We start from the raw sequence: 25,490 nt of genomic DNA, 5'->3' as shown, positions 1-25,490 counted from the left end.
CGATGCCTTATTCGATGGTAATTTATTTAATAATTGAATTTTTCTTATTGTAGATTAGTAGAAATAAAAATAAATAAATTTTATCAAAAGATATATAAAAAATATAAATACTCCTAAGATCGAATGTCTCGCACATTATGTGGTTTTATATCACTCACTCATTGAGTTATTGATTCATTTATGATTGATGTATCATAATGTTTTAATTTATTTTTATAAGCTCAAATATAAAAATAAAAAAAAATACAATCACATCAAGTTAAATATATAATATCATCTTTTATTCGAACAAGATTATACATATATATATATATATATGTATATATATACATATAATCTTTTTGATAAACTTACATATGAATATTTAAGATATTTAATCAAGATTTATAATCTTCAATGATCTGATTTTTTTAAAAGTAGAGGTTGATGTGACAACAGGAATCTTTAAACTAATTAAAATTATTTTATTGATAGGTCAACTAAATTACTCCTCCATCAATTATTCTATACTAATTAAATTTATTTTATTGATAAGCCAACTAAATTGCTCCTCAATCGATTATTCATATTTTTGTCTTCCACAAAATAAATCTAAGTCAGACTAACAAGATTGAACTTCAACTCAGCCGATAAACTTACATGTATTAAGTTGTCGATCAACCCAATCTTTAATACACCAATCGCAAATCGAAAGGCGCAATCAAATGATATTTCGAATCATTAATATAATTGAATGCCAAGAAGGAGAGAATAAAGGAAACAGAAGTATTTAACTGTGTCAAAACTCTTAAAGAGCGGAGAATGAACTAAAAAAGATAGTACAGTTGACAATGCTGCCGGTCTTGTTTCCATCAAGATCACATAAAAGAGCACTAATCTGTCTCTGGCACAGATATATGATTTCATTACAAAGTTTCCAAAGAGTGTCCATATATGGACTGCTTCTCCGAACAACCTTTGAGATATGATATATGGAGGTCTTCAGCTCTCCAAGCCGTCGAAGTTGCACAAAACTGAACCATCTGAGAAGTGACAGTAAAGCACAGCCAAACTCTGCACAATCCTCAAGCAACCATACAAGGCTTCGTCATAAGCTTGATTGAGCCTGCTTAATCAAGAGAAAATGGCATTCACAAAGGCTTCGGCATCGAATGGTTGGAGGTCATCTACTCCTTCACCAACACCAACAAATTTAACAGGAATACCGAGCTCATCTACCACGCTGACCTGCAATAGAATCAATATCAAGCAGCTATATCACCAAACGAAGACTTTGTTAACAAATTCTGAGTACAGCTATTGCCTTTGTGAAGAAGTTAATACAAGCCGATAATCGAAGAAACTGGAATCATACCACACATCCACCGCGAGCAGAGCCATCCAGCTTTGTCAGAATTAATCCAGTGATTCCAACAACCTGTAATTTTTTTTAGAAGAATATTTTATGGCAAATAGTTTCTAGAGATTACTCATATATATAATATTAAAAATGGCCAAAACTATGGGGGCTCGTACTGCCTTATGTATGCATTGCAGGAAAGAGCTTTCACTAAAAAATTCCATGGAGATATATGTCAAACAAATAAAATGATCTGCAAATTTTAATATACAGGCTTACAAGGAAATGCCAAATAGAATTTCACGGTGTGAAATAAGAATTCACCGGAGAGCAAGAAAAAGCAGCAAGATTTCAGGATATACTTAGTAGGGGCAAACTAAAGTGAGCTTAAATTGGATAGCACAGATATTCTCAAAAGTTGGATCTCCGTGGCTTAATTCACCGTTTCTCTTTGCGATCATATGATATAAATGCATATGACATGGCTTCATGTAATCTATGATGTTTCTCATTTGGCTTTAGTAAAATTGAAATATTTATCGTGGATTGAGTGTTCTTTTATTCTTTTCCAATACCAACTAGAATTATTCCAATCAAGATTCAAAATCCTGGTCCAATATTAGTTTCAACACCATGTTGAACTGGTATAGTACAGAAATATTAGGTGGCATACCATTTGTACAACCAGGTATCACTGCAAAAATAATAAAAAAATGAATATTGACTGCTACTGGTCCTTGATCGAACTGACATCAGTAAGTATGTGTTGGCCCGACCATATATTTGAAACCCTAAATGCCAATTATGGTCAGCATTCTTTTAATGATATACTGATCCCAGGTCATCCTAATAGCCAAAGTAGTAGTTTCAAATGCCAAAACATATATCCTGATGCCTGGAATTCAGTGCTAAAGAGTATACATTTACAGAATGAAACATCAGTTGCATAATATAATATCTGTAATCTCACCGGTCTAATATGGAAGAAAAATTAGTGACAGATGGAAAAGGAGATATAAGAAATACAGACCCTACAGGAAAATTTTCTGGCTATTAACAGATGAAAAGAGAGATACAAGAAATACAATCCACATATGCTAACATGGTTACATATGTAACAGAATTACCATCCATGTGCAATCACAATGTCATGAAAATATCTCGAATGATGCAGAAATTAGATAAGATATTTATACAACAATAGAAGTGAAAAAATATTTGTACAACAAAGTGACATGTATCAGGATCAGAAAATTACTTCATTAAATTCTCTCGCCTGTGGTAGCATATTCAAGCCTGTTGTTCCATCAAGAACAAGCAAAATCTCCTGTTAAAGATGGAAAAAGAAAATCTTGAATAATTAATCAATTAAAAGACCTCTAAAATTTCATGTGTTCATTGGTTTAGTAACTAAGTCATTTATTATCTCAAAGGGGGTAACGGTAGGTTGAATGTTATGAACATAAGATAAACCAAGAAAGCGACAAGAAAATTTGGTAAAGCTGGAGACACCACTCCTATTGTACGGAGTATGATATGAAGTGTTTTCTCAAGGGTCGAGAAGTATAGATACATCCTGATGTTCACATGCTCTTACATCCAAACTCACAGAAAGGTCTGAGTTAAACCTAGTCCTAGAGAGGAGGTAACTGATATATCCACCATATATTGCAAAAGTATATGATTCTAGACTGATCTCAATTATATAAAGCTGGATGATATTTTGCTGCATTTACTTGGCACATCCTAAAACATTTTATTAAGGCAACTGGTTATCATCCTGAGTGTCCAGGAAGGTCCCTACTTATATATGTATATTTGTGTATTCATGAATGTTTGTGTGATCGATCTGTCCAGCTTTTATCTCCGTGTTTCTCAACCTATCCAATGAACTTATTCATTTTAGCATTCTCTTTGTCCAACCTATCCTTGAACTGTCATAAGCTACATACTTTTTCTCAAATCACTAGGCTTTTACATCTCTTAGCCTTTCAAAATTTTAAATACTCTATGTAGCTTATTTAGTCATCAATCAATTTATCAAGAGAACATGAACAACACACATTCTTAAAGAAGTGTGGGCTAAAACAGTGGGAACAAATTAAGGTCTGCAATAAATTCTTTGAAAGAACAAGAAAATTGCACTCCTAAAGGCATCAAATAAGAAGCTGTGTCAGAAAATGTTATGCCTTTGCAGAGAAACATAACTTGTCTATGCATTAAGACCGACCACAAGAAAAAGTTGGCATATCAAGATGAAAAGCAGAAAAGTCATGAACTGTGGTTATACATTAGGTGCACTTGGAATGACTTTGGCAACAGCTTTCTTGCAGGCAACCAACTCTTCCATCAGGCTGTAGTTTGTGTGCAGACCTGATACACTTTCATAGTGTCAGACAGAGAAAAAACTGGAATTAATATGATATGTTAAGAAAAAATAATATACTTACGCCCAGATGTATCACAAAGGACAACATCATAACCTTGCTCTTTTCCTTTTCTCACAGCCTGTGAAAGGACTGTCCAAAAAGCAAATTTAATGTGGCAAACAATCACCTATATTTGTTATTGTCAGCAAAAGATCAGAAAATAAACATGTAAAATAAGATACCAAGTTTGGAAGTTACTACTCATACCTGATGCAGCCTTGACTTTGTCACCCTCCACCACAACTATTTCAGAACCTGTTCTCTCAGCCCATACTTCCAGCTGTTCACTAGCTGCTGCTCTAAATGTATCACCTGCTGCCAATAAAACCTGAAACAAATGGATATAACCAATAATTAAACAAAAAATGATATAGTTAATGTTTCTGCTATATTAATAAAAAAAGAAAGTAATCCCTTTTTTGATGCAAATATTGTGATATGTGAACCATAAGAAAAGTGATCTTCACAGAAGGTACTAGTATGCAAAACTAGCTTTCAAAAGGGGAGGCTGAAATATTTTGGTAGACTAAGATAATAGGCATACTGATTCTCTGATGTTCAGACGATGAACAGATAATAATATTAGAGTAAGGGAACACAGTTATAATACCTACCAATGTACACATGTTTAGAGATGTCCAGATCCTTCATATTACCTGTAATGAGATGGCACAATTGTTTTCTTCCCTTGTCCCTCTTAATACACATTGCAGGCAAAACAAAATCAAATGCAAATTCATCTATTATGAGTCATGCCAGAGTAGGTTTAGAAGAAAGTAGATGAATAGAAGAAGAAGATGAAAGGGTTCATATCAAGAAGTATAAAATCAGATTAGATGGTGGAGCCACATATTTCTAATGAAAATTGGGCAAGGTAGAGGATACATGAAAAATTAGAGTGGAATGGGCATAGGAACTAGCACTAACCAATTGAGATGTAATGTTTTGAAGATGAAGGATCTAAATCTCCAAAAAAAACATATAATATTATTCCAAATGACTAGGGATCTAGAAGCATAAAAGAAGTATTTAGGTTCTAATGAATGTAATAACGGATTTAAATAATATCAGAAATCCCTGTGATTTGCAAGGTGTTAGCAAGGCTGGTATGCAGCCAAAAATAAAACCACAAAAAGTAATATATCTGAGAAAGGAAGTGGACCAAAAAGAGATGAATTCAAAGAAAATTTTAAAGTGAAAAATTAAAATGGGAGCAAGACAATGGGGAAAAGTGACTCTTTACTGAAATAGGTTGCATCACAGGACCATTAAATATGAATTATTTACACATTTTGGTTGCCTTACATGATATATTAAGCAGATTTGTAGTATCTAGTTATGTACTAAAAATCATCATTTATTGACGAAGCGGAAAGAAATGCATGTTGGACAGGTAAAAAATAATGTAACAAAGATATCAGTGTTGTGATTGGCCAGTGGTGCCACAGCAGTAATGAAACAATGAGATGACTGTTAAGAAAAAGCAGCACCTAATGGTGAAAAGATATGTAGAAGCTGTTAAGATGGTTGAGACACACCGAGAAAAGCATTAAATGTACTAATAAAGAGAGTTAATCGACTCCACAGATGCTATGATCGATTAGGAACAACAAGAAATGGACAGTGAGAATTGATTCATAGGACAATGTAGGTATTGATAAATATATTTCTTTGTTGTTGCCATAATAATGAGTGCATTTCTACGAGGGAAAAGTATGGTGACATGAAGCATCTTAACTTTCATTCAGAAAGAACTTGAAAACTAATTATCATTGTCCAAAGAATCAAATAAATCATATTACTAGAATATAGCCTCACCTTTACCCCTTCAATTTTCAATCTGCAAGCAAGTTTTCCTGTGAAATCATAGTGAAATTAACTGAAAATGGAACATAAACTTCAAAAGTTTATCTGACCAAATGAAATGAAAAGGAGCAAAGAAAGTTCATCACAAATTTAACAGGCAACATATTAAAGCTTAGCATGTTAGTGTTAAAATAGCACTGAAATTTGGCAAGTTTGCTATAATTAGCAGTGGTTGCCAGAATTAACAAGGTCCAATATAGAGAACTCCTATGAGTCAGAAACAAGGATACCTATAAAAAGATAGACACACATATAATATTGGTCTTGAATTCATAATTTGGCTGATACATTTGTGGATGCAGAAGTGGAAGCTGGATCTATATTATATAAAGATCATGTTTATCAGAATTACAAACTGAAAAGAGAACTATTTGTTATAAGATTCACCAAGTAAGCACGATTATATTGTTAGCAATATCTGCATGCATGTATCAAGAAAATGAACCTAACACCAATTTCTGCAAATCACACTCAAAGTCCAAAGATTTGTGATTACCAATATTTGCAATTTTTTGGAATTAAATAGAAAGCACTGTCTTGTAGATACCTCTAACCACATAACATGTCTTTTAGATTAATATAGTTGAATTTTACTGGTAACGAGAAGGATGTGGAACCTTTTTTCCCATCTTGATAGCAAAACAATAGAACTATTGAAAACAAAAATGCCAAATTTCTATCAAAAGTTATTATAATAAAAATGCAAAATCCAAAAACATAAAATTACACAAAAAAGCAAACATAAGCTTCCAGCAGGAATCACTATATTGTTGTAAAGGTCTGCATTTGTGCATTATCTGAGTGAGATAGAAACAGAGAGAAATATATGCTTTAAGGGTACTTAAGAAAAGATCAAGAAAACTCTCTGAGAATCTTCATTAAATTAAGGGAGAATAATTTAATTTGGCATGAGTTTCAGGGAATGTGGCTAGAACAATTATGATTCCACATAGTTCTTGGATGATGGTAATTGGATTTAGTGACTAATATTTGAAGAAATAAACAAACGGTTTCCAGCCCTCATAGGAACTGATCTGAAAGAGAATCAAAGAAACACAAGATAGTAGGAAGAAGATAAAGAATGAGGGAGCAACATAAGGGTAGAGAAGATGAGAATTCTGGTGCGACCAGAGAAGCCCAACATACCCATTTCTTTTCTATCCATGGTTCAAAGGTATCATCGGCAGAGTACCTATATCGGATAGACCTGCGTGTAATGACTTGGTAATCAGCTATTACTACAACTAACTAGCTAATCCATTCTCAGATTAACCAATTTAATTATAAGAATGCATGAATGAGTAAAATATACTAATTCATCATTGGATATCCATCAGCAACAAGCTTTTGCTGATAAATACCATGAAGATCTTACTATGCATGGAGCTCAAGAGCTCCATGACAAAGTTGAACACATTCTTAGATAGTACCGGATGCATAATCTAATTCATGTCTACTTAAACAATTTTCTGAAGCCACTAAAGTTAATGCTTTAAATGAATAGAAAAAATTGCAACAAGCATTTGTGTTATTAGTGGACCAGAAGGTGGTAAGTGTCTTAAAAGTCCAGGAAGGGAGAGACTTACAAAATATTCTTTCTGTGGTTTCAAATGAATGATCAAACAATATATTTCAGTAGGATAGGAGCTACATGCAGCGAGCATTAGGTAATTCATTTGAGAACTTTTGGTCTAAGATTTGATTTAGAGTGCAAAATACATCAATTTTCAACCACATAGAGTGGTAACCATGACAAGGAGATCCTGATAGTCAAGACCTTCATGTCCAGAGAAAATTAGCATCTACATTAGCAGCATCCTAACAGTCACTAATTATGATGACGAAATCCTACTTAAAGAATAAAAAATGCAATATTTAGTGAACTTATCACAAACCACAAAAAAAGGCTATCCATAATTGTTTCCAGTTTATGTAGTCATTCTAGCACAAGAATTGATAAAAATGGAAGAAGCATCTCTGTGATGATTACCTAGAGAGGTTGTCTTTCCACCTCCATTAACACCAACAACCATAATCACTGCAGGTTTCCTGGTAGCAAAGAAAGATAAATTCTTCGGCAACTTGAATTCAACCCAATAAGAACAATGGACAATTAGGCACGAATTCATGAACAATAATATGTAGATGCAGAACCTAAATCCTAGTTGGAGATCCGACTTATTGCCCTTGCTTGTCAACAGCTGAAGCACACTCCTTTTCAAAGCCTCCTATGTAGCGCCCTTAAGCATTAATACATGGAAACGATGAAGGAACAAAACCCAAGCCCAGAGAGAGAGAGAGAGAGAGAGATTATAACAAGAAATCAACCACCTTTATCTCACTCCCAGACTTCAGCTTTCCCGCCAATATATCTTCTCGAAGGCAGTCCACGATCTTGAAAGAAATCCTGGGCCCAAAATCGGATACCAGCAACGCCTACAAGAAAATTCGAAGGAAATTGAGCTCTAATCCACAGATATCCACTCTTCGGTTAGAGCGAACATCAAGAATTCCACCTCTTCTAGCTCGTCGAGGACTCGATCGGTGTCGGCAAGGTTCCAGTAGAGGAGGAGCTCATCCACGACGGCGAGATTCTCCCGGGTCTTGGAAAATCCGGAGAAAACCTTCTCCACGTCGCTCTTGGCCTTTTCCTTGATAAGGCGACCTAACCGGGTGAAGAATCCGGTCTGCCCGGCGGCGCATCGGAATCGGGTGGCGGCGGGACCAGTTCGCCAGAGGCGAAGGGCAGCGGAGGTCCTGGAGCGGGAGAGAAGGATGGAGGTGGAAGCGTATGCCGCGGACGAGGACGAGGAAGAGGGAGGAGGAGGCGAGAGGAAGGGGACAGTAACCTGCGGAGCAGCGACGGCCATCGCCTCTTCTCCCGTTATCTCCCCGACCTTCTATCTTCGGACATACAAGTAGCTTTTGAGTCCGACTACTTCACCTCTCATTTCCGAAACAGAAATTCTACTACTTCCCTTTCATTACTCAACGGTTTACCTGTCTCATGATTGGGTATAGTTTGATCCCCTTAGGGCTCCACCCATCTTGTCCAATCATCGAAGCTAAAACAAGACAAAACATCTTACAGAGTATAAGTCATCAAAGCCATGAAGTAACGGTTCGGTTTAAGGAGGAGGCAATGCTTTAGTACATCGTCAAGACCCTCTTCCACCTGCCTTGTCATTGGAGGAAGTAGAGGCCCCATGTGGGCCCAAAGTACGCAGGCAAGGTATTAATCGGGACGGAACGAAAAAAAATGGTATATTAATATATAATGGCGTATAAAGCCCTACATTTCCAATAATACCAAAATGGTCCTCAAGTTGCATGTCATGAACTATAATATTTTCTTTCTTTTATTTAAGATAGATTTTTCTGAACCTTTCTATTACTAAAATGGTCCTCAAGTTGCAATTTATTAGCTTGACTACTATATTTTCCGAAGATAACTTTTTTTTAGGAAATTTCATGTCAAAGTCCAAGACATTAGATTAAAGTCATACTATATTATATTAGAAAACCATTCTTTATAGAATAATCAAATACTTATTTTTATATTTATTTTCTCTACGTAGAAGTCTTTCCACACTTGGATTTTTTGTACTATAAAAATAGTAATTTCTAAAATTCAAAAATGCATATCCATCCTAACATAATCCGACACATGTAATGCATCTTTAACTTGACACATATATCAAACTTTCCGATAACCATACGAATGTTTAGACTTTAGTGGAAGAGTGAACGAATGGTAAAGTTCATAATTTATTAGCGAGAAGTGAATTATAAGATAAAAATGATTTTTTGATTTGGAAAATTTATTATTTAGGAGTGATTTATCCGAAAATTTTAATTTTTATTTTCTGTATGGATATTTCTCTCTTGAACAGTCCTGTGGCGGATTGCTGGATGCACGCGGCACGCGTTTATCCGGTGGCGGTGCTGTTTCGTACATCACTGACTTGCCTTGCTCCCGTTTACGTGCCGACCACACCAAGCACCGCTGGCCATCACGTGTTGCACGAATATTGTTGGCCATCGGACGGGTCCGTCCGCTGGCCATCGCGGCGCTTTTATCTGGGCGCCCCACACCCTTTCCACGGTATCCGCCGACCACCCCTGTTGCACGAATATTGACGCCCATCACACGGGCCCCGTCGCTGGTCCTCGAGGCCTTCCCACGGCATCCACCGACCACCCCCGTTGCACGACTATTGATGCCCATCGGACGGGGTTCAAGGCCCTTACATCGTGGTCGCACCAGTTACGCTGTTTTGCACGACCCGGGACGACCGCCGTCTGTTGCACGAATATTGATGCCCATCGGACGGGTCCACGGCCCTTTTCTCGTGGCCCCACCAACAACGCTCTTTCCCACGACGTCCGGTGACGACCGCCACCTGTTGCACGAATATCGATGCCCATCGGACGGGTCCACCGCCCTTTTCTCGTCGCCCCACCAACAACGCTCTTTCCCACGACGTCCGGTGACCACCCCTTGTTACACGAATCTTGATGCCCATCGGACGGATCCGGTCTCCGGTTCTCACGCCCCCTTTTCTCGGGGCCACATCGGAAACACACTTTAGCACGGCATCTCTCCGTCTCCCTCTAATCAAGAAACCTTCGTATCGCCCTCGCTCTCTACCAGCGTTTCATCTCTGGCCACTCCTTGGAGAGGCCGTCCCACGTCTCTCTACTTTCCGCTCACCGCTTCAATCACTACCCCTCCTCGGTTTCAGATCGCTTCCACCTGGTCCTTCCTCTCTCGATTGCATCGTAGCGGGAGAGAAAGCCCCAGGCGAAGAGTGAGAAATGGCGAGGCCTTCGCGGGACGCGATCGAGACCTTCGTGAGCATCACCGGCGCCCCCGAGGCCGTCGCTCTGCAGAAGCTCGAGGTACGATCCCCTATCTGGATGAGATTCAGAATTAGTTTCTTTTTTACCTCTTTCTTTTGCTTTTAGGTGAATTGTGATCCGAGATTGTGGTTCAGTTGCTGTTATTCGAGTGATCTGACGGTTTAGGTTATGTTGTTGTTTTCTTTAAATTCAATCATGGACCATCATTTGTGGTGACGAGATGTGTTTCTAGAGAAAGTGACCGTAATGGGAATGTGTTATGGATATATGATGAGATGGCTTCTTTAATGAGTTCATTTCTTTCGTAGGTCTCAAATATGTTTCTAATCCTGTATCTCCAGTCTTATCAATATGGGGACATATGAAGTTGCATAGCACTGTTGATGATATGCAATTAGAACCATTGTTTTCAATACTTTAGTCTAATGATTATCAAAGTTATTCTGCTTATTTATTTGGCACTTCATGCAGAAGTTCAGTTAGTCAATTATAAAAATTACCATATCAGGTCATAGTTACTTCTCATCGGAGGATATGCAGTCATATGCATGTTAGCCTTTTGCTGCTTCAGAAGTACTTATTATTTTTCCATTGGATTTAATGGATCATTTATTATAAGAAAATTCTTATATAGCACATTATTTTGTTCCCGATGAGTGTGATGGGACCTTGTGCAAGGTCATCATCCTGCCCTATTGCAATATATAAAGGTCTGAAAACCATGATATGTTCACTTCTAAAACATGTTAGGTCTTAGAGTGTCATTTTAAACCTGTAAGTTGATCTTTGGTATCTTTTGTTGATAGCACAAGGTATGTGACATATGGTCCTGATAAGTGATAAAGTAAGTGCATGACATTCTTAATGGGTGTCCAAGTTTATTGCCTCTTCAATACTATCGTTGTTTTTGTTATGATCATAGTTGCCCCACTATATGTGTTTGCCTGTGGTGCTTTGTTTTTCTTTGAACAAACTATTTTGATAAATTTACAATTTTGCAATTTTCTACTGGAAATTTCCTTGCATAATCATTTTCTTTTCATTAATGATAATTCAGGAACATGGTGGGGATCTGAATGAAGCTATTAACGCTCACTTTAGTGAAGTAGATAGGGTTAAGTATGTGATCTACATTTTCCAAGATGTCAAACTTGCTTAAGTTTTTTATTCTGTTATTCCTTCTAATCACTGACTTAATATCCAGTGCAAATCAGAGATCTGCCCCTCATGAAGATTTTATGAACATAGATGACACTCTTGACAACGAACCTCTAAGGCCCTTGATTCCATTATCATCTGCTGCTCAAGATGTGAACCCGTTTTCTTTACTTGATTCTAAATTTGGCCCTTTTGAGGATCTTTCTGATGGTGGAGCTGCTTCTGGTTTTCCTTCACATGGACCACATGTTTCACACCCAAGGGAGGTAAGGGAAGTGCCCATTGAAGTCAAGGATGACGATGGAGAACCTGGAGCTTCTGGCATAGGACCTAGAATTGAGAATGTCTCTGGAAATGAAACTGCACATTGTCCAGAGATTCATGACACTGTCATAATTGATGACGAAGATGATGAGGACATCCAATCTGCTCATGCTGATCATGGTGCGAAGGCATCCAGTGATAACTCTTTTGGTCCACATCCTGGACCAACCGTTTCTCCATTGGTCGATATGTCTGATTATAACAATGATATAGAGGAGGAAATGGTCAGAGCTGCTATTGAAGCTTCTAAGCGAGAAACTGTGCAATCTGTAAATAAACAGTTTGATGATCCTTTCAGCTTTAAGTTTAAAACCAATCCTTCTTAATAACTATATTCACCCTTATGTCATTGTAGGACATGCATGGTCACCAGAAGTCACATGCACCGGGTGCTACCGATCTTGCACTAGCAGTTTCATTGTCCTTGAAGGTATCTGTTATGTATGCCTACTATAATTTTAAGTGGTTATTTTTGCACTGTTTTGATGTTCTTCCAATGTAGACCGCAGAACAAGAAAGAGCACTACATAAACAGGGTGTATATATTGGAGAGAGTCCATCTTTCGTGGAAGTGGAAACTGCAGGACAAGTTTCTGCACTCAATGGAAGGTGTGGATCTTTTATTCTACTTTGATATCAGGAGTTGGTTTCACTGTTGTTTTTAGATCCTTTGCTCAATCCCATTATTTTCAGGAAGAAAGTTTGTATTGAATGAACACCACTGCTTCATTTCGTTGAAGTTTCTTGTTTGTGTGATCTTATATTTTGCCATACCCATGCTGAGTTGTTGATACATTACAAGATCAGAAGATGTGGACTGGACATTTCAAAAAGATCAACATTCTTCTGATCTGGTAAAAAAGAAATCCAAGAACTGAGAAGGACAGTGGACTTTAGAGAGAGAGAGAGAGAGAGAGAGAGAGAGAGAGAGAGAGAGAGAGAGAGAGAGAGCGAGTTAACCCTTGCATCTACTGTGATGTCTTGGAGCACCCTCTCCATTTTCCCTTTATCAAAGCTCTTTGCTGATCTCTTCTTTTGTCTCTTCCATCATAATTGACATCTTGTCACACAAACATCTTGGATGCCTCACAGATGGAGAAAACTAAATAGATCAAGGGGCAATTAATTGAGTAACACAACTTGCATCAGTTTTCAAAGTTTTATAATGAGCTAGTTAAGTGTATTGTAGAACTGTTAAACAGGAAAATGAGTTCTCATTAAACCAATAAAAGAATAAATAGAATTAGTTATCGTTCAACAATTTTTATACTTTTTTGGAAAAACGTCCTTGATAAAAGGTAAAAGGGTTCATATAATTTTTATGACTTTTAACTTTATCTTTATGGGTTTTAGTGGTTTATATATTTTTCCCCTCAATCTAGTTCTTTGATCCATATTTGTCAAACCAATTGATCCAATTTGGTTCCCAACTTTTTACAAACTGCTATGTGTGAACAAAATCATGTTTTCTAATACCTTGAGTGCAACACCTGCTTGTTGGGCATTTCTGTTAGATGGTCTAATTCAGGAGGTTTTGCCAATGCGGTGTCTACGGAGGGTCAGTCTGCAAATCCTGATCACTCAGGTTGCAAATAAGCAAATATCAACTTTATACTTTTATCCTATTATTAGTAATGTTAGGCTGAAGCTTTTCAAGCCATATGGTTAGGGCCCATTATATCTTGGTCTATTCAATTAGCTTCTGCACATTTGCTATATAATTAGTAAACAGTTATATTGTAGTTGAGATTGTGTATTATGCTTTTGAGTACCAAACAATAACAGGATCTGGAGCTACTTTACCATGTTGTAACTGTTGGATTTGCTATGATATTGTATTATTTGCCCTTATTCACTACCTATGAAAAACATTCTGTTTCTTTAAATACCTGATTGAGGATTAGATGTCTGGATGTAAATAAATTGACGATGCTGTTTTGTCTAGTTTACATCTGGCAACTTACCCTTTGTATGAATATCTGCTCTTTTCAAAGAAGCAAGTTGTGCTGATATATTGGCAACTAGCAATCTTGTTGTTTAAAGGATATAATATATGCTTGACGCTTTAATGTGATTAAGTAATATTTGAGACAAAAGAATTGTTGTTAACAGAAAATGCTTTCTGAGAACTTCAGTACCTAATGATCATGATATGATACAAATGTTAGTTTTTGTTCAGAAAGAGGCAGCTTTTCTTCTATGCATTAAAACTATCATTTTTCTAACCAAGTGTTGATCACCATTAACATCACTTCTTTCTTAGATATCCGCTTATCTATATGACAGTAGTTTCTTGTCTTTGCCAAACAATGTGCTTCATATTATTGATTCTTATTCCTGAAAATTGAATAAAAATAAAATTCAAAGGTTGGGCCAGATCCATTTACTTCATATTCCTTGCTAACGATTCAATTATATATATATATATATATATATATATATATATATATATATTACATGGTACATTAATTTTTTTGTTTGTTGATGGGATTGATTTTATGCATCATACTTCCAAGTTTATGATTGACATGCATCATGTGGCAGAAATATTCACTAAGTGTTACATTGTTCTTTAAATAATTTTGTTGTTGGATTAATGTGAATTTTCATACTATGCCATAGGAAATCAATTACAAAAATTTTACTATATATAATGTCTCTTATCAAATGGTTTTCATGGTATATTTTATATTGTCCTTATGCCAACAAGGTATATTCTCTAATAGTTGTGGATTACTATGTTGTGCCAAATAAAGCATGATGGCGCCATGAGGACGGGTGAGAAAGACTGATAGAGCTTGAGGGATGGTTGCCCGTGTTTAGGCTTCAGCTTCTCTCTCTATGTGATGCCCACATTTTCAGCATCTTTACGTTTAGGGTTGAGTTCTCATGCAGTTATGGCATGGGATTGCATATCCACTTATTGATCAGTCTGTAAATGAAAAGAAAATGTGTCAACTTGGTCTCTTAGATTGAGTTCAAAGATTGGTTGCTAAAGAAATTGAGTGATTGATGGACAAAGGCCTTACGATTGATAAAAGATGTCAAAAATAGTTTTTTCTACTTATTCTGATGGTATTGTCAGCGTGGTAGAACTAATGTCCCATTTAAGTGGTATATATGAAATGGCATCATCGATTTGTGTAGGTGTAGCCTTGGTATTCCTTTAGTGTAGTTGCACATTAGGAAATGAAGGGCTGGCCTTTTATATGATAGCTTGAGTGGAAGCATTTGGGCTCTTTTTGGTGAGGCTTGCTAGACATAGATGACATTGCTAGTAAGTTATTTGGATCATGACAAATTGTGTGCGTCAGAATAGCTTAAATTGGGAATCATAGAGATACATCTAGATTGTATCTTGTCCCTTGACTAATTTATCATTCTTTTAGGTCAGGGAGATTGTGATACTCCAATGGTTTCTTGTAAGGACCTGAGAAATTGGTGGATTTTAACATGTGGCTTGGTATATACTAACTTATTCATAGAGACAGACGTGATTAAATATTTAAATATGGGGTTAAGGTCCATTTTAACTTATATGGTTTTGGCTATGAACCTCTTAAGACCTTATGGTTTACTTGTGTCTAAAATAACCTATACATTTTTAAAAACGTAGCATATAAGCCTCTCCCGTCAAGTTTAAGTTAACAGACGTTAGAGTTTGCTTACATGGTATGCTGACTCATAATAAATCATTAATATAATGACACGTGTAATTTAAGTTAAAAAAAAACTGAGACCTCCGTTAATGGATGGAGGAGGCATCGTTGTGGAAGCGATCACCAGTAGCAGAACCGAGTTGCTACTGCCTAGCAGGGCGTCATATGCACGTAGCCTCTCTCGCACTAACGACAAGCTCAGGAGCTTCCGGTACTGCCTAGCAGTGGATGTGCGTCGACCAGTCTGACGCTAGGCATGCAGTGGTCTCTTGGTCCCTCTTCCTCCTCTTGGGCACCTTTGTCTCCACCGTTTGCCACTTCGCCCTCTCCTATGCTCTCACCCGCCATGCCTACGACGTGGTGGTCAAGCTCTCCCTCACCTCTGCCTCCGGCCTCTCTTAACTCTGCCTCTTCGCAACGGAGGTGGCTTAGAAGGTATGGGTAGATCTAGCTCGCTAGCTCCAGGGCACATGCCACCACATCACTGCTTGCCATCGCGAATGATACCTGCTCCGATCTCGACGAGTACCACCATACCTTGTAAGCCACCTCCCCCGCGAAGCACGACATCAAGAAGATGAAGAGCAGGAGGAAGGAGCGGTTTAGCTGGTCCATATAGCCCTCCCACACCTGTTCGCTCTCCTCGACCAGCTTGTCGAGGAAGAGGAAGCGGCGGACGAAGCCGGACAGGCAAAGGTAGGAGAAGTCGGAGGCGGAGGTGAGGGAGAGCTGGACCACCACGTCATAGGCGCGGCGGGTAGGGGCATAGGAGAGGAGGAAGAGGGAGACAGTGGAGATGAAAATGCCCAGGAGGAGGAAGAGGGACCATGAGACTACTACGTGCCTAGCGTCGGACTAGTCGATGCACATCCACCTGAGACAGGACCGGAAGCTCTTGAGCTCATCGTCAGTGCGGGAGAGGCTGTGTGTGTACGATGCTTTGCTAGGTAGTAGCGGCTCAGTGTTGCTGCAGGTGGTCGCTTCCACAACGACGCCTCCTCTCGTTATTGATGAAGGTCTTAGTTTTATTTTTTTAGAACTTAAATTACACGTGTTATTATATTAATGATACCTTGTGCATGCTCAAATTTGGCTGTGCTCACCTTGATGCTAGATTTGGTACTGGGTATGAGTGTGTGCATGTATTTTTCTTGGCACATGACTTGTATGGTTGCTGCAAGGCACAGTCTACAGGTGTGTTTGATGGTCCGAGCTATGGCTTCCTATTCAATGTAGTATCATTTCATATCTGATCTTGATGATTCCACCAAACCCATGCAGTATTGCTGTTTTTTTATTTTATTTTGGTGACATTAAGTTTGTCTTCCTCATTCCATTTGTTTCTGTAAAGATTGTAAGTTGTATCAATCATTGCATGTAGCATTCCACATCGATGTGCAACAGTACTTGTCAAAATGGTCCATTAGGACACTATTCGATACCTATATGTATAGAAATCCACATTTCCTGGATGTTCCATGGTGTTGCACATATGCAATCTGTTCTGGAATATTTTGGTCATTACAAGGCTATTCTGGTTCTATTTCATTACATATCTTCATTCTTAAAATAATTACTTGTGAAATGCTTATATGATTGCTCTTGTTACTAAAATGTGCCTTTTTCTTACTGGAGGCCTGGATTTGCTTTAGCTGAAACTGGAACTTCAAGTCAAGTGAATTCAGATGAAAAAAATCCATTTGTCTCAGAAGAAACTGAAGATGTAGAGGAGCACCCTCTAGTGAGACACCATTCCAACCATGTAGCTCCTGTAGACACAGAATCAGCAGATTCTGGACTAGTGAGCTATAGTGCTTCTAGTCCCTCACAGCATGATATTATTGATAGACATCCTCAGCATAATGGAGATGCATTTGAGAGAGATGAGGTATACAAGTTATGGAAGATACTTATTATTCTATTCATGAATGAATTGAATTGAGGAAGTAGTAATTTGAAACATTTTTTTTGTGGATTAGTGGGGTGGTATGTCTTCTGAAGAGCATGATGAAGCTCTCATGCTTGAGGCTGCAATGTTTGGCAATGTTCCTGATCAAACAGCTTATCGTTTTGGATACCCACACCGTCAAATACCTCGTCCGCCATCCCCTACACTTACCGCACAGCGCTTGTTGAGAGAGCAACAGGTTTTATATGTCTTGTTATTATTAGCTGATTGCCATCCAGTCAAATTATGTTAAATGTTCATGAATTGCAGGACGATGAGTATCTTGCGGCACTGCAAGCCGATAGAGAAAAAGAATTGAAGGCCCAGCAGGAGGCTGAACATCGTCGTTTAGAAGAGGCTGCTGCTAGGGAAGCTGCTCTTCAAAAGCAGAAACACGAAGAGGAGGAAAACCATAGGAAACAGCTTGAGGAGGAGGTAATTCATTGCTGATAATGGTAACGGGAAAGGATCTAGAATTTTTATTCAGGGAACTTCCATTGAGGGAGATGACTCTCCTGTCTGAATTATTTAGTGCCTCATTGCTATGATAGATCTGTAGGCTCAAAAAATTTGAATATCATATGACCTCTAAATCTGAATATAGTTATAGCAAGGACAAACTGAATTGTTTGTTCTATATTTTGTATTTGTTCTGTAGGTACTGTATGCACCCTTATAGTCCTCGGTTTTTTTAATTTACCCATATATGTATAAAGGGTCTTGCATTTTTATTGGATTAATAATAAATGTCAATATTCCATGTGCTTCACAATGTGATTTCCATTTATTTATATATTGATTAAATTATTTATATATGCTTAATTTTCTCCCCTTTGGTTGTATTATTTTAGGCTATTCAATTAAACTATAGAGTGGTAGTTCCATGATCCTATTTATAACATCTTTGTACCAATGTTCTTAATCTCATACCGTACCGGTGTATCGAGATTTGCTCGGTATGGTACGGTACGACGTATGGAGCGATACGTCTAAAATAGGCATAAAATCGTTCAAAAATACTTGAAAAATAGAAAAATAAAAAAGTTAGAATAGGGTTTTTAAGTTAGAAATAAATATACATTTAGTATAGTTTTAACAAAACTAATGTAAATTAGGTAATAATAGTATCACATATCTTTTTCGAGCTTTGAGGAGTAGCTTTGTGCAAAGTTTGCAATTTCGATCTGTTCTGAATCGTCCCTATGTTAATATTGAATTATCTACAGAAAAAGTATTTGAATTATTAGATTATTTTGTATACAACTTAAACTTTAAGATTTCAATGAATTAAGTAATAACATGCAGTGATTGCAAAAGGCGCTCGGGCGAGGCGAGGCGAGGCCCGAGCGCCTCGCTAATGTCCTAGGCGGCGCGCTTCAAACAGGCGCCGCCTGGGCGCTCGCCCGAGCCCAGGCGTTGGGCGCTTCGGGCGAGCGCCTGGGTAAACCAAGGCGACCGAACCAGAATTTTAGGTCTGGTTCGGTCCTGGTTTGGTTGTTAGTTGGTTCAATCGAACCAACTAAACCGATATAACCCCAACCCTAACCCAACACTAACCTGCTGCCGCTGCCGCTCTCGATCCCGATCCCGATCCCGATTGCGATCTCGTCGCTCGCTGCCGCTGTCGCTGCTCGCGCCTCCCGCGAGCCTTCCCGCTGCTCGCGCCTCCCGCGAGCCCTCTCGCTGCTTGCGCCTCCTGCGAGCCCTCCCGCTACTCGCGCCTCCCGCGAGCCCTCTCGCTGCTCGCGTCTCCTGCGAGCCCTCCCGCGAGCCTTCCCGCTGCTCGCGCCTCCCTCGAGCCCTCCCGCTGCTCACGCCTCCCGCGAGCCCTCTCGCTGCTCACGCCTCCCGCGAGCCCTCTCGCCTCCTGCGAGCCCTCCCGCGAGCCTTCCCGCTGCTCGCGCCTCCCTCGAGGCCTCCCACTACCGCCGCTCGCCGCTGCTGCTGCCGCTGCCGCTGCCGCCACTCGCCGCTGCCGCCGCTCGCCGCCGCTGCTGCCGCCGCCACTCGCCGCTGCTTCCTCGTTTCTCCGTCAGTAGGTTTATACTGTTAATGTGATTATATTTATTAATTATATTATATATTTTTATATTTTAATTTAAAATTTTAAATAATTATATTTATTAATTTTATTTTATATTTTTATATTTTAGCGCCTCGCTTCGCTCGGGCGAGCGCTTGGGTGAGCGCCTAGCGCCTCGGGCGTTTTTGGACCTTGGCGCCTTTTGGCGCCTAGCGCTTTTTAAATCACTGATAACATGTGTAGATATACTTGATTCTATCACCAAAACGAACGACGGACATTCACAAGTGGTGGATCGGAGTCTTCGATTCTATGTATCTATATATTAATATGATATGTTTGTCGGACCCAATCCTAAAATTAATCTCACGATATAGTGTATTGATATACCGTATGTCATTGGTGCATCAATGTGGTGACAGTTATATGTTGATCACCATAAATCACATGTGTTTGAGGTGGCTTCTGAGGTATATATTAGTGAATGTCAGAATTTTGACTTTCGCTACTGATCTGCTGCTCCTATCATACTATTGCTCGGAGAAGTATGACCAACTATCATAATAGGCTTAATCATCTCATGAATCAATAAAAATCTAGAAAGAGAATACATACCTCTTGTTAAAAAGTTTTTCTTTTTAATCCTCCTAAATTAATCTTCTAAATTTGATTTAATCCACAAATCGACGTTTTGTTGAGTTTAGGAGAGTGAAAATGTGAGAATAAGAGACAGAATATGAGAAAAATGAGTTTGAGAGAGTTTGATAGTGAAATAGATTGAAATAGGGGGGAGAAAAGGGTTTACAAACCCTGGAGGAGGCCTCCAACGTTCAAATTGATCGTTGGAGCACTGTTACCATTTGGTAATGGTCAATTTCGACAGTTACCGCTTAGTACAACCCCGTATCGCCCGATACGGGTCCAAATGCTTGATACCACCCGGTAGTGGGCAGTCTGCGTGCCAGTCTATTGGTGGACCGATATGTACCACCCGTACCGAGCGGTACAGTACGGTATTGCAATCCCTACTTTGTACACAACTTTTCCAAGCCATATGTATGAGGGAGGAGTTATATGATCAGGAACACTAGAAAGCCATTATTACTAAAAACTTGTAAGATTAGTTGAGAGTGGTGCATATGTTTATGTATCTGGAAACAGATACTGTGATTCATAGCCAATGAGTTGCAAAATTTCAATATTTATCTGGGTGTCTTTTGTTTTCTGGAATCTGGTGTCTATTTTTTTTTTTTCAGATTGAAAGTTGATTGACAATTTGGCATTTATCCTCTTGCTGTATTAACCTATGAGTAGTCTAGTAGTCTGTCCTTTAGGTGTGCTGAATCCTGAATGTATAGTTACAAGTTATAACTAACATAGAACATACCCTTCTTAGGACAATACTTTTTTGTTTACTGGTTGGCTTGACATGGTTCTTGCAGGAACTTGAGAGGATGCTTGCTGCAAAACAAGCATCCTTGCCACAAGAGCCTTCTTCAGATGATGAAAATGCTGTGACCCTTCTTGTGCGAATGCCTAATGGTAGTCGGCGTGGACGTCGCTTTTTGAAATCTGACAAGCTTCAGGTTGACCCTTTGGATTGATCATGCATTTGGCAATTTTCTAGCAACATTTGTTTATTTATATGTTTTTTTGTTACTTTGTTAGTCACACTGCTGCCATTTGTTGCAGTTTCTTTTTTATTACATTGACATTGGAAGGGTGGTTAAGCCTGCCTCCTACAGATTGGTAATACTTCCTTTTGATCTTTTGATTTGTTGGTCTATTTGTAAATGCAGTGCCTTTCAGGTTTTAAGTACTCTATATGTTCTCAATCTTTGATTGGCATGTTTGGTCTTGTTTTGGGTAAATCAATCTATTTGGAACTCGCATACGTGCAATGTAGAATCTTAGGTGCCATGGTATTATGCAACTCTTGTTTACATGTGGCTGATGTGCTGTCATATGTATATGGAGATAGGATCCTTCTACTTCCTCGAAATGAATTGGACTTCAATTCTAGAAGTTTCTTGAACAGAAGAAATTCTGCATGTTTAGCACAATGCATGTATTAGTATAAAGTGGGTGGAATATTCAATTGAAATGAAAATTTTATAACTGCTGTCATGGGCATTAATGCTGAAAGGCATGTATAAATGTGAAGTTTTCTAATTAAAGAACATTTTAGGACTATGTGAGTCTATATCTGCTTGGCCCATGTAACTGGAAGCAAGTGGTTTATTACACGGAACAAGAAAATAATGTGGTTGTATAATCAGACGATTTCATGTGATGAAAACCTATGTCAACAGAGTCAAAACCAATGTGTTGTAGGTCTGGATTTAATGAATAATACTGCTTGGTAGTTGACAGCTATCTTTTTTCATTTGTTTCCTTTTTTCAATGGTCTCTCCTCTCTTTCCCCCTCCTTTTTCTTTTGTTACACCCCTCGCTTTTTTTTCTCTGCATACCGCCTGGTACTATTGTCATATTTCTATTTTTTTCAGCTGGCAATTATTTATTTATTTTTATTTTCCCTGTTTTTTCCTTCCTTGCTTCTCTCTCTCTCTTTGTCTCATCACTTACAAGACTTGTCTAGTCAGTTTTTCCTTTTAAGCGACAGATGATTCTTTTGTTTTGTATTTGAAAGCCAATAACGGGACCTTTTAGAGGCTTATGAATGACTCCAAACCCATTGTCACCTCGTCTACTTCTAGCAAAATGGTGTCACGATGTATGCAGACATACTATGTCGGTACACCGACATGGACCAACCCATATGGGGACCATGGACAACCATGTTTGTGATTCCCAAAATTGCATTCCTTGGTCAAAACCACAAGCTGAACCAGTACGGCTATAGTATCCAAGATTGTATTCATTGATCAAAACCAGGGATCTCAATTTCAATGTCTACCACCCGTACGGGCGGCACATATCAGTTCGAGAGGATATCGGTACGCGGACTACCCTCTATCAGGCGGTACTAGTGTTTTGACCTCGTACCGGGCAATACAAGGTCTATATCGAAATTCGACCATTATCGAGGCGTATCGACTAGTACCGAGGTGTATCGATCAATATGCTTCAGATTTCGATCGTTACCGAGGCATACCGGTTGGTACGCCTCGGTATGTTTGTACCGTTACCTCCAGGTATTTTTGGAGGTTTTTCAGAATTTTTGAGCGTACTATCGGTATGCCTTGGCATATCGTCGGTATGCCTCGGTACGTATTGTACCAAGCAGGGCTCGATACATCGGTATGAACCGAAATTGAGAACCTTGATCAAAACTGCCAAATTTCTTGTGACCAAAATGATCCCTTGCTTTTTATGGTTCGGTCTAGTTATTCTAGGAATTCTATTGTTATATCTAGGTCAAGAAATGGGACTGAAGTGTTTTTCTAAGTTGACACTTATGATAGTTTAGTGTTTAATTATCAACACTTAAGTGTGTCATGATATTTTTTGGTTTTTGTTTGAAAGACTGACTAATGAAAAACAGAGGTAGAAACTGAAGGACGAGGACATAAGTTAATCATAAGGCAGATACAAAGAGCGCAATGAAGAATCGACTGGTTTTTTTCTTCATTCAAATGAAGCCTCTAAGGATATTGTTCATTAATTCTGTTTCATGTGTGTTGTAACTTGTGCTAGAGCCAGCACTTTCCTTGGACAGGTGAGTTAACCAAGATGCATACCTGGGTTCATACCTCCAGGTTCATAGTTCTGGAGGTGATTTACTTTTTGACAGTCGGCTGCACTCATGTTCTTCTCAGGCATAATGGAATAATTTCAGGGCATTTTTTGTATATGTGTTTGTTTTTCATGGTGCATTCTGGATAAGATAGTGTTTGAGTAGTTGATGTTTATCTCCTGACCATTTGGCTGCGAAGAATACAATTAGTTCTCTACCATCTGAATGTTGATTTTTGACTTTGATCTCTATTAAATAGAAGTTGATGCTTTAATGCTGCATGACAAAAGCATCATAGAGAAGGATGGTTGATGGTTGTTGAACTGTAGTTAGAACTTTACTTTTTATCTAATTTTGCATCTATTTGTCTGCATACAAACTCCAAGGCATATTCATAATAATTGTCCAGGTGAGTTGACGGAATAGCATACTGTCCTTTGCTCATTGGAACTGTAGATTGTGAAATATTAGAAACATCTTGAACAATAACTAAATTTAGAAAGAAACTTTGAATGTGCTTTGATTGAAAAGGTGGTGGATTTTGAAGTGAGGAATTTGAAAGATGAGATTGGATGGTGAGGATTCTCAAAGTACGAGTGAAGACATTAACATGACACAAGAAGGTTCAAGTTTCCTAAGGGAGCAGGCTATTTACTTGTATGAATAGAAGTACCAAGATATGGAAACTAAAAAGAAGAAGCAGGGTTGGGGGTGGGGTTGGATATGGAAATCAGGTGTGGCAGACTATTTACTTGTATGAATAGTAAATCCAAAATTAGATGCCAACCGGAGCCTTTATTCTGATTTGTCGGTAAAAGTGGACTTGGAGAAGCGAGATTTGGAAATTAGAAAGCGGCAGACAATTTACTTGTATGAATAGATGAATAGCATGCCACTATTTCCTCTCCATTGTTTCTGATATGATAACCTGTACCTGCACAATCAAACTTGATTTTTTTGGAAGTGAGGATGGGGTTATCGAGCCCTAAAATCTTGATATGTTTTCCCCTAGATGGCTGTTTCTCGTCTTGCAGTTGCATTACTACTTTGGCCTTTACAGCTCTGATATATGAGGCTTGATTTTCAATATTCTACTATTGCACTTACAGTAACATATTAATCCGATTTTTAATGACAACAATGTCAGCTCTATGTAGCCTTGAAAATTTTATTCCATTGCAATGAATCCATAATACTGAAAAATGGATATGTTTTGTTATCTATCAGAAGCTATTTTTATCTGTTTATTATTATGCATCGTGTGATTTCATGTATACATGGATCTTTCTTTATTCGCCTTGAGTTCAGTATCAGCATTATTGCCTCTCACTACACTATTTTAAATCTGACAGGTGAGGCCATATCCTCGCCGTGCATTTACTGAAGGAGAAAGCGAACTATCTCTGAGTGAACTGGGCCTGACTAGCAAGCAAGAGGTTTTGTTTATAGAGTTGATTTAAATGCTGCTAGTTGGATGACATGCTTGCAAGTACTTGAACTATAGGTTAACACATCACATGAAAAATCGGACACGATGGTGGCATTTGCAGACCATTTGGAGATTGTCATTATAAGTATTTGGGTGAATGCATGTTTTTATGTGGAGACTTGGTCATACTCCATTTGGTGGGACTTCAGAATTGGTTTAATGTCTATGTTTGCAGTAGGTACCCACCCCCCCCCACCCCCCCAACCCCCCAACAAAAAAAAAAAACTGTGTACATATAAAGATGGTTTATAACGAACCATTGTCTCTCTACCAGGAAGTAGAGAAAGGTAATAAAAATAAACTAATATTATCTTCTTTGTAAGCTCAAAGTGCTCGTGATTTTGTTTGTTATTGTTGTTGTTATGGTCTGGTGATTTACAGAATACAGGAACTGTTTCTGCTACGTACAGCAGGAAAGAAGACTGCTGCTCTCATATTTCTACGGTTGGTTCGCCTACTTTGATGAAAGAGGACACGGGCTTCCCAGGTAACATGTGCATGTCAATCCGAATTCATTATTTTATTCATGACTCCACATAACACTTTACTTCAGAAGAACCGAATTACTAGTGTAGACAGATTGACAAGGATGCCATTTGGGTTTCATGTTCATGATGAACATAATTGTTTTCGTAATAACCAAGCATGGCTTCTCCAATTAGGTGGTATTAGGTGAAAGGGCTAGTTGGTTTGAA

At 38.4% G+C, this 25,490-nt stretch overlaps 2 protein-coding genes across 3 annotated transcripts; one reads left to right on the top strand and one right to left on the bottom strand.

Annotated features, from left to right (window-relative positions):
• Positions 1 to 768: 768 nt before the first annotated feature.
• Positions 769 to 8,548, bottom strand: LOC135582204 (cell division protein FtsY homolog, chloroplastic-like). 2 transcript variants are annotated; one of them, XM_065089447.1, is made up of 11 exons: positions 8,151 to 8,546; positions 7,966 to 8,070; positions 7,789 to 7,862; positions 7,625 to 7,683; positions 5,587 to 5,624; positions 3,976 to 4,096; positions 3,790 to 3,858; positions 3,630 to 3,712; positions 2,598 to 2,666; positions 1,355 to 1,417; positions 769 to 1,227 (listed from the first exon to the last, which is right to left on the bottom strand). In XM_065089447.1, the coding sequence occupies exons 1-11, from the start codon at positions 8,502 to 8,504 to the stop codon at positions 1,114 to 1,116; spliced, it is 1,149 nt and encodes a 382-aa protein (XP_064945519.1). In that variant the 5' UTR covers positions 8,505 to 8,546; the 3' UTR covers positions 769 to 1,113. The 2 variants fall into 2 exon arrangements, with proteins under 2 accessions (XP_064945519.1, XP_064945518.1); XM_065089446.1 differs by having other exon boundaries at positions 7,625 to 7,862; positions 8,151 to 8,548.
• Positions 8,549 to 10,233: 1,685 nt separating this feature from the next.
• LOC135597039 (plant UBX domain-containing protein 8-like) lies at positions 10,234 to 25,117 on the top strand. The gene is made up of 11 exons (XM_065089445.1): positions 10,234 to 10,536; positions 11,555 to 11,616; positions 11,702 to 12,248; positions 12,335 to 12,409; positions 12,482 to 12,588; positions 17,274 to 17,526; positions 17,618 to 17,785; positions 17,857 to 18,021; positions 21,052 to 21,195; positions 21,302 to 21,358; positions 24,659 to 25,117. Exons 1-11 carry the CDS (start codon positions 10,453 to 10,455, stop codon positions 24,764 to 24,766), a joined length of 1,770 nt encoding a protein of 589 aa, XP_064945517.1. The 5' UTR covers positions 10,234 to 10,452; the 3' UTR covers positions 24,767 to 25,117.
• Positions 25,118 to 25,490: the final 373 nt, after the last annotated feature.

This window comes from Musa acuminata, chromosome BXJ1-11 (assembly GCF_036884655.1).
Source record: "Musa acuminata AAA Group cultivar baxijiao chromosome BXJ1-11, Cavendish_Baxijiao_AAA, whole genome shotgun sequence".
NCBI lineage: Eukaryota > Viridiplantae > Streptophyta > Magnoliopsida > Zingiberales > Musaceae > Musa > Musa acuminata.
The sequence above is the reverse complement of the archived record's forward strand: the minus strand, read 5'-3'. Positions and strand labels throughout refer to the sequence as shown.

Bases quoted from the DNA above. Each gene is read 5' to 3' on its own strand.
- LOC135582204 (XM_065089446.1), bottom strand. From the start codon at position 8,504: ATGGCCGTCGCTGCTCCGCAGGTTACTGTCCCCTTCCTCTCGCCTCCT. The intron at 3,859-3,975 runs GTATGAGTAGTA...CTTTTTGGACAG, and splicing joins CAAAGTCAAGGCTGCATCAG to TCCTTTCACAGGCTGTGAGA. The intron at 1,228-1,354 runs GTATGATTCCAG...ATTCTATTGCAG, and splicing joins CTGCTCGCGGTGGATGTGTG to GTCAGCGTGGTAGATGAGCT.
- LOC135597039 (XM_065089445.1), top strand. From the start codon at position 10,453: ATGGCGAGGCCTTCGCGGGACGCGATCGAGACCTTCGTGAGCATCACC. The intron at 10,537-11,554 runs GTACGATCCCCT...ATGATAATTCAG, and splicing joins TCGCTCTGCAGAAGCTCGAG to GAACATGGTGGGGATCTGAA. The intron at 21,359-24,658 runs GTAATACTTCCT...TAAATCTGACAG, and splicing joins AGCCTGCCTCCTACAGATTG to GTGAGGCCATATCCTCGCCG.